Consider the following 18,475-nt stretch of genomic DNA (forward strand, 5'->3'; position numbering starts at 1 on the left):
GTACTTTGTTGGAGCCCCTTTGACAGCCATTCTGGAGTCTTCTTGGGTCTGACACAACAAACTTTGCACACCTGGGCTTGGGGAATTTCCTCCCATTCTTCTCTGCAGATCCTCCTAAGCTGGTTCAGGTTTGATGGAGACCGCTGATGGACAGATATTTTCTGGTCTCTCCAGAGATGTTCGATTGGACTGAAATTCAGGCTCTGGCTAGCAGTGCTTTGGAGTCGGAGACAATTTTGGGTACGTGGAGTCTGAGTCAGCAAAAATGTACTGACTCCGACTCCTAATAAATTTAAATTGTAATGGAAAAAAAATACAGCAAATTCAAATGTCCCATTTCACAAACAATAGTCCTAATGAAGTACTTCTCTGATGTAAGAATAAAGCCCAGTGCCTAGTTGTGTTACTACTAGTGTGAATTCAGCTGAGCTATCATACAGCCTGATATTCACATATTGTAATCTAGATTATAGTACATTACAAAATGTGTTTTCATTTTATTTCAGATCTAATGTGTTTAACAAGTTCATGTGAGAGTAAACAAGTGTAATGGTGTAAGTGTGTGCTAAGGCCTGAGGTGTGTTCAGGGGTTCTTGTCTTTTGTTTAAACATTTTCAGAGTTGTCCCTTAGCCACTCTTTAAGTTGTCTTTGCTTTTTGCTTCAGTCCAATCTAAGGCCCAGAGTGCTTCAGAGCAGGTTTACATTAACGAAATCTCTGTGCTTTGCTCTGTTCCCCTTTTCTTTAACCCTTTCTAGTCTCTCCATTCCTGAAGAACCACCCAGCAGCATGTTGGGATGGTATTGAGCAGGTGATGAGCGGTGCCTGGTTCCATACATACTTAATCTTGGTTTCATCTGGACATATAATTTTGTTTTTCCCATACTGACAGTGTTTCAGGTGCTTTTTTGCAAACTGCAAGATGGCTTCTATGTGTCTTTCACTGACGAGAAGCTTTTGTCAAGCCACTCTACCATAACGCTCGAATCAGTGGAGTGTTGTGGTGACAGTTGTCCTTCTGTATGTTTCTCACATTCTTAATCACCTTTCTTACTAAGGCCACTCTCCTCCGACTGCTCAGTTTGGTCAGAGAGCAGCTCTATGAACACTCATAGATGTTCCAAGTTTTTTTCATTTAAGAATAATGGGGGCCTCTGTGGACTTGGGAGCCTTCACTGCTGCAGAATTGTTGGCACTGTATCTGATCATCGTGTTCAGGTCTGATGGGAGAGCATCTCTAGCAATCAGCAGCTACCCTCTAAAACACTGATCTCTCTCTCTCAAAAACATCAAACCTTACTCTTTAACAATCTGTAGATGATAATGTCTGTTGAACAAACAGTTATCACTAGCTAAATGGAGGAAAGGTACACTCCAACATGTGGAGAGAGGTAGAGAGACTTAAATGGAGGCTGGTGCATGAGCGAGGCCCGCAGCCTCAGTCTCAGATTCGCACAAATAAATCGGTACTGGAAGAGATCTTTGATACATAGCGCTGTGAGAGAAGTTGCAAAGTCAACCGGAATATTCAAGCTAATTCTAGAAAAAAAACCTGATCTAAATCTGTTAAGTAGTTCTCTCGTGAAAAGCGGACAGACATGCAGACAGACAGACATTGGATTTTATATATAGACTAGCTGTACCCCGTGGCTGCACCCACATAGTAATGAAACAGGACAAACTTTAAAAATCGGTAGACGTTGGCACTGTATCTGATCCTGTTCAGCTCTGACGGGACAGCGTTCCCTGTGTGGGGAGAAAAGCACATGGCTGTGATATCTCTGGCAATCAGCAGCTACCCTCTAAAACACACAGAGCTCTGAGCTCTGATCTCTCTCTCTCTCTCTCTCTCTCTCTCAAAAACGTCTAACGATAACACCTTAACAATCTGTAGATGTTTGTTCAACTGACATTATCAGGTATCGCTAGCTAAGGTGCGTTCCAACACGTGGCGAGACGTAGACCAACTCAAACAGAGGCTGGTGAGTGAATGAGGAAGGCTCGCCCCCCTGTTCTCAGCCCACAGCCACTATCTTGGAATTGCATAAATACATTGGTACTGTAAGCGAGCTGTGGTAATTAGCGTGATGAGAGAAGTCGCAAAATCAACTGTAAAGTTCTAGGAAATTATAGAAAACAACCAGATCTAAATCTGTTAAGTAATTCTTATGTGAAAAGCGGACAGACATACATACAGAACGCGATTGGAGCACGAAATGTTTAAAAACATTTCTTAGCAAGCACCTATGGGCCAAGGGTAACCTACATTCCAAATTTTAAGTCCCAAGTCCTCATGGTTCAGGAGATTTCGTGATGAGTGAGTCAGTGGTTTTTGGCTTTTATATATAGATATATATAGATAGAGATGTAGATTTGTAAAAATTCCTAAAACCCTGTTTTCAATTTATCATTCTGGTGTATGGAGTATTGCTTGATGAGGAAAAAATTAATTTAAATGACTTTAGACCAAGGCCACAAAAAACCAAAACAAAATGTGATTTAAAAATGAGGGGGTCTGAATACTTTCTGAAGGCACTGTGATTGTAGGGGGCTGAATGAGATATATAATGAATTGTATAAATGAAAGATTCCACCCATAAATCAAGATGACAATTATTTTATTTTTTTTCCAGCCGTCTGGAGTTTTTTTGTTTTTTCTCTTTCCCCCTTGGCCATTGAACCTTACTCTTATTCGATGTTAATGTTGATTTATTTTGTTTTATAATTGTGTCTTTCGTTTTTCTATTCTTTAATATGTAAAGCACTTTGAGCTACTGTTTGTATGAAAATGTGCCATATAAATAAATGTTGTTGTTGTTGATGAAGGTTGAAGTTCATTCCAGCAAGATCAGGTGCAGGGCAAAAACCAAATCTGAGCAGATGAAGAGTGGACCACAGGACACACTCACTGATGCAGGGCCAATTTAAAGTCACAAGTTAACACCGCACATCTCTTTCTAAGGGAAATCCATCCAGCTGTTTTCGAATCTTATGTCCTTCAAAGTGGCAGGAAGTAGGTGCTTCTCTTGGTAGCACTGGGCCCAAGGACAGAGTCGTCACTTCAGCAGTCCGCTGCAAGGCACACGCATGCACTCATCTACATTCATGGTCACAGGGTCAGTATATATTGTCCAGCTAATCATTTTTTGAAGAGTATTTGGAGAAAATTCCACGAAGACAAAGTGAGAAAATTCATACTTGGTAAATGTATTGCCAGGACTGAGATTGTAATCCAGGGTTAGGCAACACCATTATATGCTGTACCTCGCCACCCCATGTGGAAAAATGACCAATTTTTAATTTGAGTTTTTTCAATTGAAACCAAGCATTATTCAAGATTAGACTTAATATGGAAAGCCCCAAGGTTGATCCTAATGATAAAGATTATACAGCAGGGAAAATAAGTACTGAACACGTCAACGTTTTTCTCAGTAAATGTATTTCTAATGGGGCTTTTGACGTGAAATTTACACCAGATGTCCGTAACAACCCAAGTAATCCACACATATAAAGAAATCAAAACAAATAAGTCCATAAATGAAGTGATGTGTATAAAGTGTAATGACCCAGGGAGTAAATATTGAACATGTGAAGAAAAGGAGGTGCAAAAAGGCCTGGAAAGCCAAGAAAGCAGCTGAAATCTGTCAATTCTGATAGCCCCCCATCAGTGCAAATGAATATCAGCTGCTTTAGTCCTAATTGATGCCCTGTCATTACCAAGGGGTCACACAAGAAGCATCTCATGATGGGTAAAAGCAAAGAGCTCTCTCAAGAACTTCACAAACATCCTGATGGCATTGATGACAGACGGACTTCTGAATGTTCCAGTGAGCAACGTTGGGGCCGTAATCCGCAAATGGAAAGAACATCACTTCATCATAAACCGGCCACGACCAGGTGCTCCTCGCAAGATTTCTGACAAAGGAAGAATCAGACGAGTTGTCCAAGAGCCAAGGACCACTCGCCGAGAGCTTCAGAAAGACCCTGGAATTAGCAGGTCTAATTGTTTCAAAAGAAATAATAAGTAATGCTCTCCAGCGCTATGGCCTCTATAGACGCTCACCACGCTGATGAAAAGGCACATTGAAACTCGTTTAAAGTTTGCTGCACAACATTTGGACAAACCAATGAAATACTGGGAGAACAGAGTCTGGTCAGAGGAGACCAAAATTGAACTCTTTGGATACACACCACAAGTTTGGAGGAGAAATGTCTCTACACATCACCCCAAAAACACCCCAAAATACCAGCAGACTTCTTAGAATTGAAGGAAGGATGAATGGAGAAATGTAGCGGGACATTCTTGATAAGAATCTTCTGCCATCTACCAGGATGCTGAAGATGAAACAAGGGGGAACATTTCAGTAAGACGAGGATCCCAATCACCCAGCCAAGGAAACGCTCAGTTGGTGTCAGAGAATAAAGAAGCTGCTAGAACGGCCCAGTCAGTCAGCCGACTTGAATCCAATTGAAAATTGATGGAAAGAACTGAAGATCAGAGTTCATAGAAGGAGCCCCCAGAACCTTCAAGACTTGACGACAGTTAGGGCCGAAATCCCACCTGAGCAACGCATGCAACTCGTTTCTCCATACAGGAGACGTCTTGAAGCTGTCATCACCAACAAAGGCTTTTCTACTAAGTATGAAATACATTTCAGTAAGCGTGTTCAATACTTACTCCCTGTGTCTTTCCACTTTATTACACATCAGTTCATTTATGGATTTATTTGTTTTGATTTCTTTGTATTTGTGGATTACTTGGGTTGTTACGGATGTCTGGTGAAAATGTCATGTCAGTAGCCCCATTAGAAAGATATTTACTGAGAAAAACGTTGATGTGTTCAATACTTATTTTCCCCGGTGTAAGTAACCATCTGGTGCCTTTTTTGAATTACTTACACATTATTTTATCCCTTCTAGCTTGGTGTAAATCCAACATGTGTGGATTCTGTGGACGTTGGTAAAGATAGCGAAGTAAAGGTAACGCCAGGCCAGATCCTTCACCTTGTCAACAAGCTCTATTCCTACAAAATCCAGTTTGAAGAGAGTGACAAGAAAGCTTCCTTGTCCGAGCTGAAGTTAAAGAGACCAAAGGAACCACACCGTGAAGGCCATAATGTTAACACCAAAGTTCCACGACTGAACACTGAAGACTGTTGCACCAAAAGTAAACAAACCTTGGAAAGTCAGGAAAGCAGCGTAATGGCTTCCAGAAACACGGATAAAGGACAGGAGAAAAAGGTAAGATGTTGGAATGTTGGAGGACGAGTAAAATTAACATGACATGATCCAAGCTACTTAAAATCCAATTTCCGAGTTACAGGAGGCCAGAGTCTATAATGTCAGCACTGTGTGCCAGGCAGGAACCAATGAGATAGATGCCTGTCCATTGCAGTCTCAAAACTTTCACACACTGTAATACATTTATAGTCCTCAATCAACCTAACATGTAAATTAAATTTTAAAGTAGACAGTGTGAACATTCCGGCGGGTAAGGTTTTTTTTTTATTTTTTCGCCTTGTGGGTGGCATGGTGGCACAGTGATAGCACTGCTGCCTCGCAGTAAGGAGACCTGGATTCGCTTCCCGGTCCTCCCTGCGTTTCAGTTTGCATGTTCTCCCCGTGTCTGCACGGGTTTCCTCCCACAGTCCAAAGACATGCAGGTTAGGTGCATTGACGATCCTAAATTGTCCCTAGTGTGTGCTTGATGTGTGTGTGTGTGTGTGTGCGTGCCTTGCCCGGGGTTTGTTCCTGCCTTGCGCCCTGTGCTGGCAGGGATTGGCTCCAGCAGACCCCCCCGTGACCCTGTGTTAGGATATAGCGGGTTGGAAAATGACTGACTCGATGACAAATTTCTTGCGTTATCCACATATCCTTTGGGGTCAGAGTGCAGGGTTAGCCATTGTACAGGACCACCCCGAGAGCAATTGCAGGTTAAGAGCCTAGCTTAAGGGCTCAGCAGAGTGGCATTAAGGGGATTTAAACCAGCAACCTTCCGGATACCAACGCAGATCCTTAACCTCAAAGCCACCACTGCACCCCACACTTGGATTGTAAATCACTAGCAACTGCTTGTTTGGTCCTAAGTCTTTTAACCTGCATGCCCTTTTTTCGTAGGACATTATATACACACGCGCACACACACACACACACACACACAGTGGATTCACAAAATATTCAGACTCCTTTACTGTTTATACAATTTGTTATGTTGCAACCTTGAGCTAATATCATTTAAAGTATTTTTTTGTCATTAAGTAATACCCAGTAGCCCAGAATTACAGAGAAAACTGGATTTTAGGAAATTTTGCAAAGCTGTCTATTATAAAAAAAAAATCCCGTGGGAGCGAATGACTAGGAGACGATACGTGATCTTCATGTGAAGATCACAGAAGACATTTAAAAGACCCACGAGACGAAAGAGAATGGCCACGGAGCGTCTCACGGGGACATAGAACATGAGATTCTTGCAAGACACACCCTACTTACAAGTATCAACAAATAAGAGCACGGCCAGAAAAAAAATCAGTAGTGTAAAGGCAGTCACGCAGCACGCACAAATCCAGGGCACTCAGTGCATATAAAGCGTATAAGGACAATACGGTAGAAATGAAACGTCGACGACTAAACGAAGAAGAAAGAGCAGCGCGGAGAAAAGAGACACAAAAGCGTTGGAGAGAAAAAATGCTACAAAGAAAAAGAATAATCTAGGTGCAAATGCAGACAATAAGGAAAGTAATAATCAGCCCGGAGCAAGTGGAATTGAAAAAAAAAAACGCATCCAATCGGGCTCAGAAATAAAAGACAAATAGTAAATGACAATGTAGAACTTCATAAAGATGTTCAAAAAACGTTGGCTAGAAACACATGCAGAGCATGTTAGAGATTATGAAAGCAGTGGAATTCAAAAGGGCCAAAAAAAAAATGGCGCGATAAAAATGTAGAAAAACGTAAGGAATATGAAAGCAGAAAAATTAGAAAGTATAAAAAAAAAAAGAAAGTAAACATCGCAGTGGCGCAAACAAACATAAATTATTACTCAAAAAAAGGGAAAATAATCAGCAAGGACCAGAAAAAAATCATTGAAAAAATAAGCAGCACAAAGCGAGGTCAGAAATAAAAAACAAAGAGTACAAAAAAAAAGTAAAACGTCATAAACAGGTCGAAGAACAAAGGGGCCAAACACATGCAGAGCAGGCGAGAGATAATGAAAGCAGTGGAATTCAAAAGACGCAAAAAAATCATAGGCGTGAAACACATGCAGAGCATGATACAGAATATGAAAACAGAAAAAAACGAGTGCCGAATCAAAGAAAGTAAAGATCGCATTAGCGCAAACAAAGAGAAATTATTACTCGGAGAAAGGCGAATAGAGATCGAATATATGGACACAGGTGATATGTCAGAAATTCTGTAAATATTGTAAGGCTTTGCGGTTCAAGTCAGAGACCTGTAGATCGTCTAATTCGTGTTGACATCAGGGAAAAGTTGTGTTTATACACAATGAGGAGACATATCCAAGAGAATTAAAAGATTTGATGTTTGGGGAAAGTGAAATCGACAAACACTACAGGCAAAATATTCAAGTCTACTGTACAATAATCTTTTCGCATTTGCATCATTCAATGCACAAAATGTAGATTTACACAACAATGGACCATACACTATGAGAATCTGTGGTTCAGCAACAATTAAAGCAACAACTAGTTTAATTTTGAAGTCACCACAATTCAGTCAGGTGTATATTTATGATCACGGAGAAGCGATGCAACATAGAATCGAAAGAGTGAAATGATCGGAATGCAAATATGCTATTGACACAAGTACGTAGAACTTTTACTCAGTACTTCATTGAAGCCCTTTTATCGGTGATTCCAGCTTGCAGTCACCTGAGGTCTTATGTGACGAGCTTTGCACACCTGGATTTGGGGTTTTCTGCCATTTTTTTTTTTTATCTGCAGATCCTCTCAATATCTGTCAGATTTGCTGGAGATCATCAGTGGACAGCTGTTTTCAGGGCTCCCCGGAGATGTTCAGTTGGGTTTTAGTCTAGACTCTGTCTGGGCAACTCAAGAAAATTCCCAGAGTTGTCTTTGTCTGTGCATACGGTCATTGTCCTATTGTAAGGAGAACCTTCAGCCCATTCTGAGTGCTAGTGTACTCTGCACCACGTTTTCATTAGGGATAATTCTGTACTTTGCTTGGTTCAGCTTTTCCGCCACCTTGTCTCATCTCCAAATCCCTGCCACTTAAAGAAAAAGCCCACAATGTGATGCTACCACCACCATGCTTCATTATTGGCCTGGTATTGCACAGGTGATCGGTGATGCCTGGTTTCCTCCACACATAACAGTAATCTTAGTTTCATTAGACCAGAGAATCTTGTTTCTCAAAATGTTAAAGTCCTTTACACTGAAAAAAATGAATTCTAAGCCAAGTGAAAAATATGTAAATCATGAAATTAAGTCTTCATTTCCTTACTGTAAGAATTGTATTGAATTATCCAAAATCTGTATTTATGATTATTTAGCTGACTTTAAGAAATCTTTTCAAGTAAATTTTGCTTACCCTTTTGGCAGATTGTTTTGCTAAATACAAGCAAAACAACTCCCATTTGATTTTTTTTTTATTTTTGTCTAGTTTTTGCATACTGCAGTGGGCTGGTGCCCTGCCCAGGGATTTGTTCCTGACCCTGTAGTTAGGATATAGCGGGTTGGATAATGGATGGGTGGATGGATGGATAGTTTTTGCATATGCATTTTTTGCAGCGTAGGTTTCTTTTTTGGAAACTTCAAGTGGGCCTCCATTTTGTCTTTTACTGAAGCGAGGCTTCTTTCTAAAGCCCAGAATAGTGAAGTGATGCAGTTTCTCCCATCTTCACATAGGTTCTCTGACACTGAGCCAGAGTGACCATTGGGTTCTTGGTCACCTCTGTTACCATGGCCCTGCGAGATGGACTTGGGAAAATCTCTTGGCACCAGGTCTCATGTTTACGGTCCCTGCGAGACGCTCCGTGGCCAGTCTTTTTTGTCTCGTGGGTTTTTTTAAATGTCTTCCGAGAAGATCACGTATATTTTATAATAGAGAAACAAGTTCACAAATTCACCAATGCGTTTCAATTTTGAAATTTAACTCTATTAACTCTATTTATGGAAGAAGATGATCCACTGTGGCAACCCCTAACGGGAGCAGCCGAAAAAAGAGAAAGAAGAACTCTATTAACTCTATTCAAGGTGTCTGAATGAAAACTGATCTTGAAGAATAAGTGCCAAATTAAAAAATAAAGCACTCTACTTGATACTGAGTTGTTTTAAGCAATTAGACAGATGTAGCAATAACAGTAGTTGTTTTCTGTGTTCTTTGCAAACTTGCCTGAAAATGAATGAAAAGAAACTGAAAACAGCTTTTATACACCATCCTCATAAGATAAATTGATTGCGAAAAGTAAATGTTGTCATCTGTAGCTAATGCTTTCTTATTTTTTTTTTTTTAAATAAAATAAGGAATTCCAGGGACACTGGAGTCAGGGACTAAAAGCCTCTATGCAGGATAAGAATATGCAGGTAAGTTAAAATTCAAATTTTATATTTCCTTTCAACTATTAATCTGACTTTGTTTTCTTTAGTCCGTTGTAAATTATTATTTCTTTCTTCAATTTACCAGTAAAACCCATCACTACATCTGGCAAGATGTCCTTTTTTTATATTACATTCATTTCTTGGACGTCAGATTCTCACAATGCTGCTTTTGATGCCCCAATACAGAAATCTGAAGCCTTTTAAGGGCCGGGCCTCCTAGGCAGCATAGCATTGCTGTGTTTTGAGGGACATTATGGTCCGCTGTGTTCTATGCCTTCTGGGATGGTTGTTGTTGTGACCTCCGCTTCACCCTCACTGACCTCATTCTGTCTTTTAAACAGACTGTCGGGGTGATGGTGCCAGGATGTATACCTGGCACTCAGCTGTTCATTTGACTCCCTAGTAGTCCATGTCAAGGAGGACAGAGAAGTGAGTGACTTGGTAACAAGGGCTTGAGGTGTCCAAAAGTGCAAATTTATTATAACAAAATAGTGTCCAGGGTACATTATCCATCCATTATCCAACTCTCTATATCCTAACTACAGGGTCACAATCCCAGCCAACACAGGGTGCAAGGCAGGAAACAAACCCTGGGCACGGTGCCAGCCCACCGCAGGGCGCACACACTGGGACAATTTAGAAACACCAAAGCACCTAACCTTTGGACTATGGGAGGAAACCCACACAGACACAGGGAGAACATGCAAACTCCACGAAGGGAGGACCCCGGAAGCAAACCCAGGTCTCCTTACTGTGAGGCAGCAACGCTAGCCACCGTGCCACCCCCAGGTTACATTAAATAATCAATAAACAGACTTTCAAAATCCATGCATAAAAAGGAAATACCACAAATGATTAAAACCGGTAAAAATCCGATTAGCAGCATCGCTCTTAGTGTCGATTTGCTGCTCCAGACCCCAAGTGAAGCATTCTCATAGTCAGCCAGTAAGGGCAGCCATACCGCTTATAGTGATGAATTATTCACTCCGCTTCCTCCATCCGTGTACCAAATCTCCATTGGCACTTCTGAATGCAGTCCCTCACCCAGGCAAACCTAACTTGTCTCCACTGCTCTTTCTGAACTTGGCCGTGCTTCTGGCTTCGTCACTGACACTTAAAGGTGGTACCCGCAGAAAGCTCTCTGTTCCAGACCCACAGAGTTTAAACTGGATACTCTGTCTTCTTGCCTCCATGATCCTGTCACAGATTAGATACTTCTCGTGAAAAAAAAAAAATATATATATATATAAAAAAATACTTTTTAAAAAACATGCTTATATTAAGTTAAAAAGTGTACTAAAAACTGAGGTCGGTTGGCACCCTGCCCAGGATTGGTTCCTGCCTTGTGCCCTGTGTTGGCTGGGATTGGCTCCAGCAGACCCCCGTGACCCTGTGTTCGGATTCAGCGGGTTGGAAACTGGGTGGATGTACTAAAAAGCAAAAAATAAGTCTCTCATACATCCCTCGTAAAATAAAAGCTCTTTTTTGAATGTTGATTGATGAAGAGTGCCCACGCTTTTATTTTACGAGTAAGAGAGCCATAACACTGAAGGAGCGGCCGACCCAGGGTGGAGAGTCCTGCATAGAGTACAGTAAGGACCGGAGAGAATGACGAGGAGTGTGTGGACCTGGGAGCCAAATGAGGTAGACGGGGGCAAAGGTTATGTAGGGCTTTGAATGTGGAGATGCAGAATCTTGAATTTAATCCTTGATGGAACCGGTAAGCAGTGAAGTTGGAAGAGAACAGGGGAGATGTGTGCAGAACGCTTTGTGTGGGTGAGGACTCTGGCTGAATATTCAGAATATGCTTTGTTTTTAGTGCAGCAAAGCCAGACATTTATTGGACGAATGCTTCAAAACGTCATTTCCAGGGATGCTCAGCATCTCTGCGAGTAAATTGTGTGGTGGGCGGCAGGCAGGAGACCTGGCTGCTTGATGCTGATTGGAGGAACTGTCAAAAGGGCTGGGCCTCTTTTTGATTGACAGAGTTTTGGCATTAGAGTATTTCAAGTTCAGTCCCTTACCAATTTTTTTTTTTTTTTTTGGCAAGTGAAACTGCTGCTTGTAGTCTGTTATTCACTACCAGTATATTCTACTATTTTCATTTGATACATATCCTACTGCAAATAAAACATAAATATAGTGTTCTTGAGTTTGCTCTTTGTTTCAGTTTAGTGAAGTCCATTCATTTATTTCAAACTAAGTTACGCTTGGGGAGTAGCCAGCCAGGGGTAAACTGTGTGATTTCTTGGTGGTTTTTAAAAACATAGAGTTGGATTGTGCAATGTCTCACCTATACAAGCTATTGTCTTTAGTGGCCTCAATTGGAGTGACATCAGCAAGTGCAGAGAAGAGCTTCTCCTGCTTGAAACAAGTCAAGTCCTACAGCCACTTTACAATGGCTAAAACCATTTTAACAGCCTTGCTGTGCTAGCCATTACGAGAAAACTGGTCAAGTGTCTGGATAAAGACTCCCAGTTGGTGTGACAGGCTCACCGAGCGTTTTCTACAAAACAAAAGAAAGGCAGAATTTACATATAAATAACATGATGCAGTAACTGAGTAATGTTCTGATGTAGGCCTAAAACATGCTTCCCCTGTTTGAAAGACATCTATCTATAAGTCATATGCTGCCTTTTAATCTGTCTGTCTGTCTATCTATCATATAGTGAGTTTCAGTCTATTTATTAGACAGACCAACTGAAAGGCACTATATAATAGTTAGATATATAATACCTTTCAGTGTATCTTATAGTGCCTTTTAGTGTATCTATCTATCTATGATATAATGACTTTTCTTTCTTTTCCTTTCTTTCTCTTTCTTTCTCACTCTCTCTTTCTCTCTCTTTCTTTCTTTCTCAGTGGTCTGGAGGTCTGCTACCCACGGTCTATCTATTGTATAGTGCCTTTTTTATCTATCTGTCTATTATATAGTGCCTTTTCTTTCTTTCTGTCTCTTTCTTTCTTTCTTTCTTTCTGTCTTTCACAGCGGCCTGGATGACTATGGATACAGTCTCAGGATTCTTTTGAACTCTGTTTAATCTTTCTTGTTACCCTGGGATCATTTTATGAAACATCCACATCAAGTTGGAGATGCCACCGTCTTTATTTATTTATTTTTTTGTAAAACTGATGATCATGTAGTAGGCTTATAAATCGTTAAACAATTTCCCGTGGTTTTCAAGTCCTCCCAAGACCAAACAGTTTTCCTGAGATCCCCTGAAATCTGGGTAGATAGTGGCATGGTGGATTTTTCAAAGCTCCGTGGGTAGCAGAACGTGTCTGAAAATATTTCATACTATTAAATAGTAAAGGAGTTGTGTTGTGTTTGTGTTTGACTCTTTTATTGGTACATATGGTACCCAGCTGTTTTAGCACTTTGTGGATCTTGCCTTGCTGAAGCTCCTGAAACTTGTGGTTCACTTTGTTTTGTTTTATTTTCTGTTAAATGAATAAATGCTTCTGAATAAACCAAAATGCCTGTGGATTTTAGCCTTTCAGAAGATTTAGATTAAAGAAAAACTTTGCACTGACAACATTTAAAGATCCACAGTAGAGGTTCACAAATTCCAAGCCACTTTGTCCATTTTATCTTTTCATTTCGTATTCTTACTGTTTCAGATTTACAAAGATGACACCGTAGTTGCTATTAACGATAAATATCCAAAAGCAAAGTATCACTGGCTTGTATTGCCCTGGGAATCCATTGCCAGCTTGAAGGCCGTCAGACCGGAGCACTTGCCACTGCTGAAGCACATGCATGGTGTTGGGGAGAAGCTGGCCCGAGGATGTTCAGACTACGGCAAACTTCAGTTTCGACTGGGCTATCATGCAATTCCCAGTATGAGGTATGTTCATGCATGCATGCAGTAACACGTTGCTTTGAAATTTTTCAGGTCAGGAAGAGGGGAAGTATTGACATAAGGTAGTAATACTTCTTGATCTCGGTGCCAGAGAATGCACAAATACTAACCTTAAAGTTAGTAGGTGTGGAGCGTAGATACCTTTAGGTCCCTAAGTATACGAGCTGTCTATGCCGTCCGTTTAGCACACAAGTACCGGTTTTTCAGTATTCATTCAAGTTTACATTGTAAGAGGACAACATCATCTCCACACACCAGAGACGCACTCCTTATTCTCCTTGCTTTGCTCTCCAAACCTTAGCTGTGTCCTGTCCATGAATGTCATGAATTGCAGAGTGAACAGCCTTTCCAGAGTCCAACATCCACGTTAAGTGCACTCAACACCAAATACGCTCCACAAGTACGTGTGCTGAATGGCATGTGGAAGCCCATACTCTTAAAGCAGTGGTCTCAAACTCCAGTCCTGGAGGGCCCCGGTGGCTGCAGGTTTTCATTCTAACCCTTTTCTTAATTAGTGACCTGTTTTTGCTGCTAATCAGCTTGTTTTGAATTAGTTTTAATTGACTTGTGACAAAGGTGGCATCCTATGACGCTGCCAAGTTTAAGGTCACTGCGTTTTTCGAGATGACCTAGTATCAATGGAGAGTGCAAGGCTGTTGTACCTGTTAATGGCTGAGGCTGAAACACCTAAAACCACACACTTGCCTAAACTTTCTTTCTGTGCTGTAGCATTAACAGTACCCTTCCCTAGAACCAAAAGGCCTAGACGAAACCCTGCTATTATTCTTCCTCCACCAAACTTCACAGCAGATACTATTTTTTTTATTTATTTATTTAGAAAGCACTTTAAAAACAACATCAAGGCTGACCAAAATGCTGTACAATACATATCAGACACACAATAACCAAAGAGCCAAAGAAAGAGAAACACAAAACGCATAAGAGCTGAAGAGATTCATAATAAAAAGTACACAGATAGTCAACATCTCACACAGGGTCAAAGGCCAGGGAGTCAAAGTGTGATTTTAAATAAGATTTAAATACCGCGAGTGAAGGAGCCTGCTTAATGTACGGCGAATTGTTGCAGTTTTGGAGCTGCAATTGAAAAAGCCCGATCACCTCGGAGTTTGCATTGAGTCTTAGGAACACGTAAAAGCATCTGGTCTACTGACCTGAGAGAGCGAAACGACACATAAGGAGGCAGCAGTTCCAACAGATAAAATGGGGCACAACCATTAAAGGATTTAAAAACAAATACAAGGATTTTAAAATAGATTCGAAAATGAACTGGTACCCATTGAAGGGCAGCCAAAATCGGGGTAACATGCTCATGCTTGCTTGTACCAGTTAAAAATCGAGCACCGGCATTTTGCACCAGCTGGGGTTCCAAGGCCATGAGACCACCCTGCCCCCCTAACATCAGTGCTCAGTCCTCAGGGTTTTCAGGCTTCACATGGGAAGAACTTGGTGATGATGGTCATGTGGACTTCTGGCCTTGAATCCATCAATGTAGGGACATTTAGCGTGCAGTTATATTTTGTTTATTAGTGTTTAATACATTCTTTAATTGTTTTATTACCTACTGTGTTTTGTCTCTGCATGTGAGTGTGTGTGGGTCCGGGTAAGGCTGGTGCATCCCTGGAATCTCCAAGAGGAAAAAATAAACCCCTTGAGGATTAATAATGTCTCTCTCTCTCCCCCTCCCCAACGATGTGAATCATAGTGGTACCGAACCGCTACAAATTGGTGACCAGTTTTCACTAATAATTACCGTATTTAGGCATGTACCACGCACACATTTTTTCCCCAAAAATTAGCATTAGAAAATCAGGTGCGCGTCATACACGAGGGAATGTAATTCTGTAATGTTTACTTCTGCTTTGGCTCGCTCACTTTGGCTCGCGCTCTCTCTCTCTCTCTCTCTCTCTCTCTCTCTCTCTCTCTTGCGCTCTCTCTCTCTCTAAACGCTTGCTATACAATCACAATGCGCGTCATACACGGGGGGAAAAACGGTTTTCGTGATTTTCTTCGTAAAAATTAGGGTGCGCGTCGTACACAAGTAAATACGGTAACTTCTTTTCAATTCATTTTAATTGACTTGGTCCTGAAGACTCAGACCCCTCAATTGTTGCTTTTTCCTTAATTAGCAGCCAAACAATAATGAGATACAAAATGAGCCAAAACATGACCAACATATCTGAAAATAAAGAAAGGTGGAGGTCTCAGGAATGTTGATCACCAAAACATCTGATCAGATCTTAGAAAAGAGAAAATCCACAATTTTGGAAATGTCTGCTATTGCATAATGAGAGCAGCAACAAGCCATGGAATTAAAGAACGAGTTTAATTAACGACAAGATTGAGCAATTGGTTGGAGTGTGAGGCTCTGACTTAGTTGGTCTTCTGTTGGCTCACTGACTTCACATTTCGTTTCTGTTTAAGGAAAGACATGAAGCAATTCAGAGGAACAATGAAGAAATTTCAGGGAACATATCTTTAAACAGGTCAATTAAAATTAATTCAAAAGATGTTCATTAGCAGCAAAAACAGGTCACTAATTAAGAAAAGGGTTAGAATGAAAAGCTGCAGCTTCTGAGCCCCTCCAGGAGTGGAGTTTGAGATCCCTGTCTTAAAGGGTCCACAAACAGTAACTTTTTTCCAAGCCCACAAAGCACATGCAGACACCCATTTTTTTCCCATTTCAACCATCAGCAGCTTTAGTTATTTGTTCCTGCATGCACAGTGTAGGTGGCAAGGACTGAACTGGAAACTCTTTGTTTTTTACATTAAATTGTATTAACTCCTAGACTTAACTGCATTAAATTTTATGTGTATTTGTTTTTTTTTTTTCTGTTTTCAGCCATATCCATCTACATGTTATCAGCCAAGACTTTGATTCACCCTCACTAAAAAACAAAAAACACTGGAACTCGTTTACCACGGACTATTTTCTGGACTCTGAAGGTAAGATGTCTGAAATATACAGCTACATTTTTTAGATACATTCCTATATAATTCGAGAAGCACCTACTGCAATAGCCACTTGTTTTATTCATTCTTTACCCAGTATTGTCGTGTCTTGGAAAAGACAGGTGACATGGAATGAGAATAATAGACACGTGAAATAAATTACCGTGTGGACTGGTAGACAGAAGGACTTTATGGACCTCCAAAACTTGACTTGATGTTATTTTAGAAGAATTAGGTGGATAGGACTGGTGAGCTTTGTTGTACTGAATGGCCTGTTCTCATCTAAATTTTTTTCAATGCTTCTAATGCTCTACTTGCCCAATTCCGGTACTGGAGGGCCACGGTGGCTGCAGGTTTTCATTCTAACCCTTTTCTTAATGAGTGACTTATTTTTGATCCTAATTAACTTTTTTTTAATTCATTTCAATGGACTTGCTCTTGAAGACTCAGACCCTCTTAGTTGTTTCTTTTTCCTTAATTTGCAGCCAAACAATTTATAAATTACAAACTAAATTTGGGAGATTTTTATTAAAATGTAATAAGCAGGTATATGGGGAATATGTTGTGGTTTTTTTTAAGTCGTTAACAGTATTTTCAACCTAATTTTCATTCTGCTTTTCGAAGTGTTCTGGTTATTTAATTGATTCTTTACTAATTAGCCGGTCTGACACTTGAAGTCATTAAAGCTTTCATCATCCCGGGTGTCTGCTGTTCTGGTTGTTAATTTGTCACTATTAGGGTTAAATGAAGGGAGCAAACTACACAGGAAAAGGGGAAAATAAAAACAAAAGAGAGTTAAGCATTTATAGCTTTTGAAAAAAATAGAAATATTTCAAAATCTTCTCCCTGCCTCTGTCTTTCTCTCTCTATATATATATATATATATATATATATATATATATATATATATATATATATATATAATATCTATATATCTATATATATAATATCTATCTACAGTGGGTACGGAAAGTATTCAGACTCCCTTCAATTTTTCACTCTTTGTTATATTGCAGCCATTTGCTAAAATCATGTAAATTAATTTTTTCTCTCATTAATGTACACACAACACCCCATATTGACAGACAAAAAAAAAAATTTGAAATTGTTGCAGATTTATTAAAAAAGAAAAACTGAAATATCACATGGTCCTAAGTATTCAGACCCTTTGCTCAGTATTTAGTAGAAGCACCCTTTTGAGCTAATACAGCCATGAGTCTTCTTGGGAAAGATGTAACAAGTTTTTCACACCTGGATTTGGGGATCCTCTGCCATTCCTCCTTGCAGATCCTCTCCAGTTCTGGAAGGTTGGATGGTAAACGTTGGTTGACAGCCATTTTTAGGTCTCTCCAGAGATGCTCAATTGGGTTTAAGTCAGGGCTCTGGCTGGGCCATTCAAGAACAGTCACAGAGTTGTTGTGAAGCCACTCCTTCGTTATTTTAGCTGTGTGCTTAGGGTCATCGTCTTGTTGGAAGGTAAACCTTCGGCCCAGTCTGAGGTCCTTATCACTCTGGAGAAGGTTTTTGTCCAGGATATCCTGTACTTGGCTGCATTCATCTTTACCTCGATTGCAACCAGTTGTCCTGTCCCTGCAGCTGAAAAACACCCCCACAGCATGATGCTGCCACCGCCATGCTTCACTGTGGGGACTGTATTGGACAAGTGATGAGCAGTGCCTGGTTGTCTCCACACATACCGCTTAGAATTAAGGTCAAAAAGTTCTATCTTGGTCTCATCAGACCAGAGAATCTTATTTCTCACCATCTCAGAGTCCTTCAGGTGTCTTTTAGCAAACTTCATATCTCTGTCTCTATCTCTCTCTCTCTCTCTCTCTCTATATATATATATATATATATATATATATATATATATATATATAGATATATATATATATATAGATATATATATATATATATATATATATATATATATAGATATATATATATATATATATATATATATATATATATATATAGATAGATATATAGATATAGATATATAGATATATAGATATATATATATAGATATACACTGTGTGCACAATTATTAGGCAAGTTGTATTTT

The 18,475-nt window shown here is 40.1% G+C and overlaps 1 protein-coding gene across 2 annotated transcripts in view; it reads left to right on the plus strand.

Moving 5' to 3' along the window:
- aptx (aprataxin) overlaps positions 1–18,475 on the plus strand; it is a 43,061-nt gene that overhangs the window by 20,262 nt on the left and 4,324 nt on the right. For both annotated transcript variants that reach the window (XM_039758174.1, XM_039758173.1), the window contains exons 4-7: positions 4,920–5,240; positions 9,503–9,562; positions 13,199–13,425; positions 16,301–16,404. In XM_039758174.1, the coding sequence (XP_039614108.1) occupies positions 4,920–5,240; positions 9,503–9,562; positions 13,199–13,425; positions 16,301–16,404 (712 nt within the window). The remainder of the gene's footprint in view (positions 1–4,919; positions 5,241–9,502; positions 9,563–13,198; positions 13,426–16,300; positions 16,405–18,475) is intronic.

This window comes from Polypterus senegalus, chromosome 7 (assembly GCF_016835505.1).
Source record: "Polypterus senegalus isolate Bchr_013 chromosome 7, ASM1683550v1, whole genome shotgun sequence".
NCBI lineage: Eukaryota > Metazoa > Chordata > Cladistia > Polypteriformes > Polypteridae > Polypterus > Polypterus senegalus.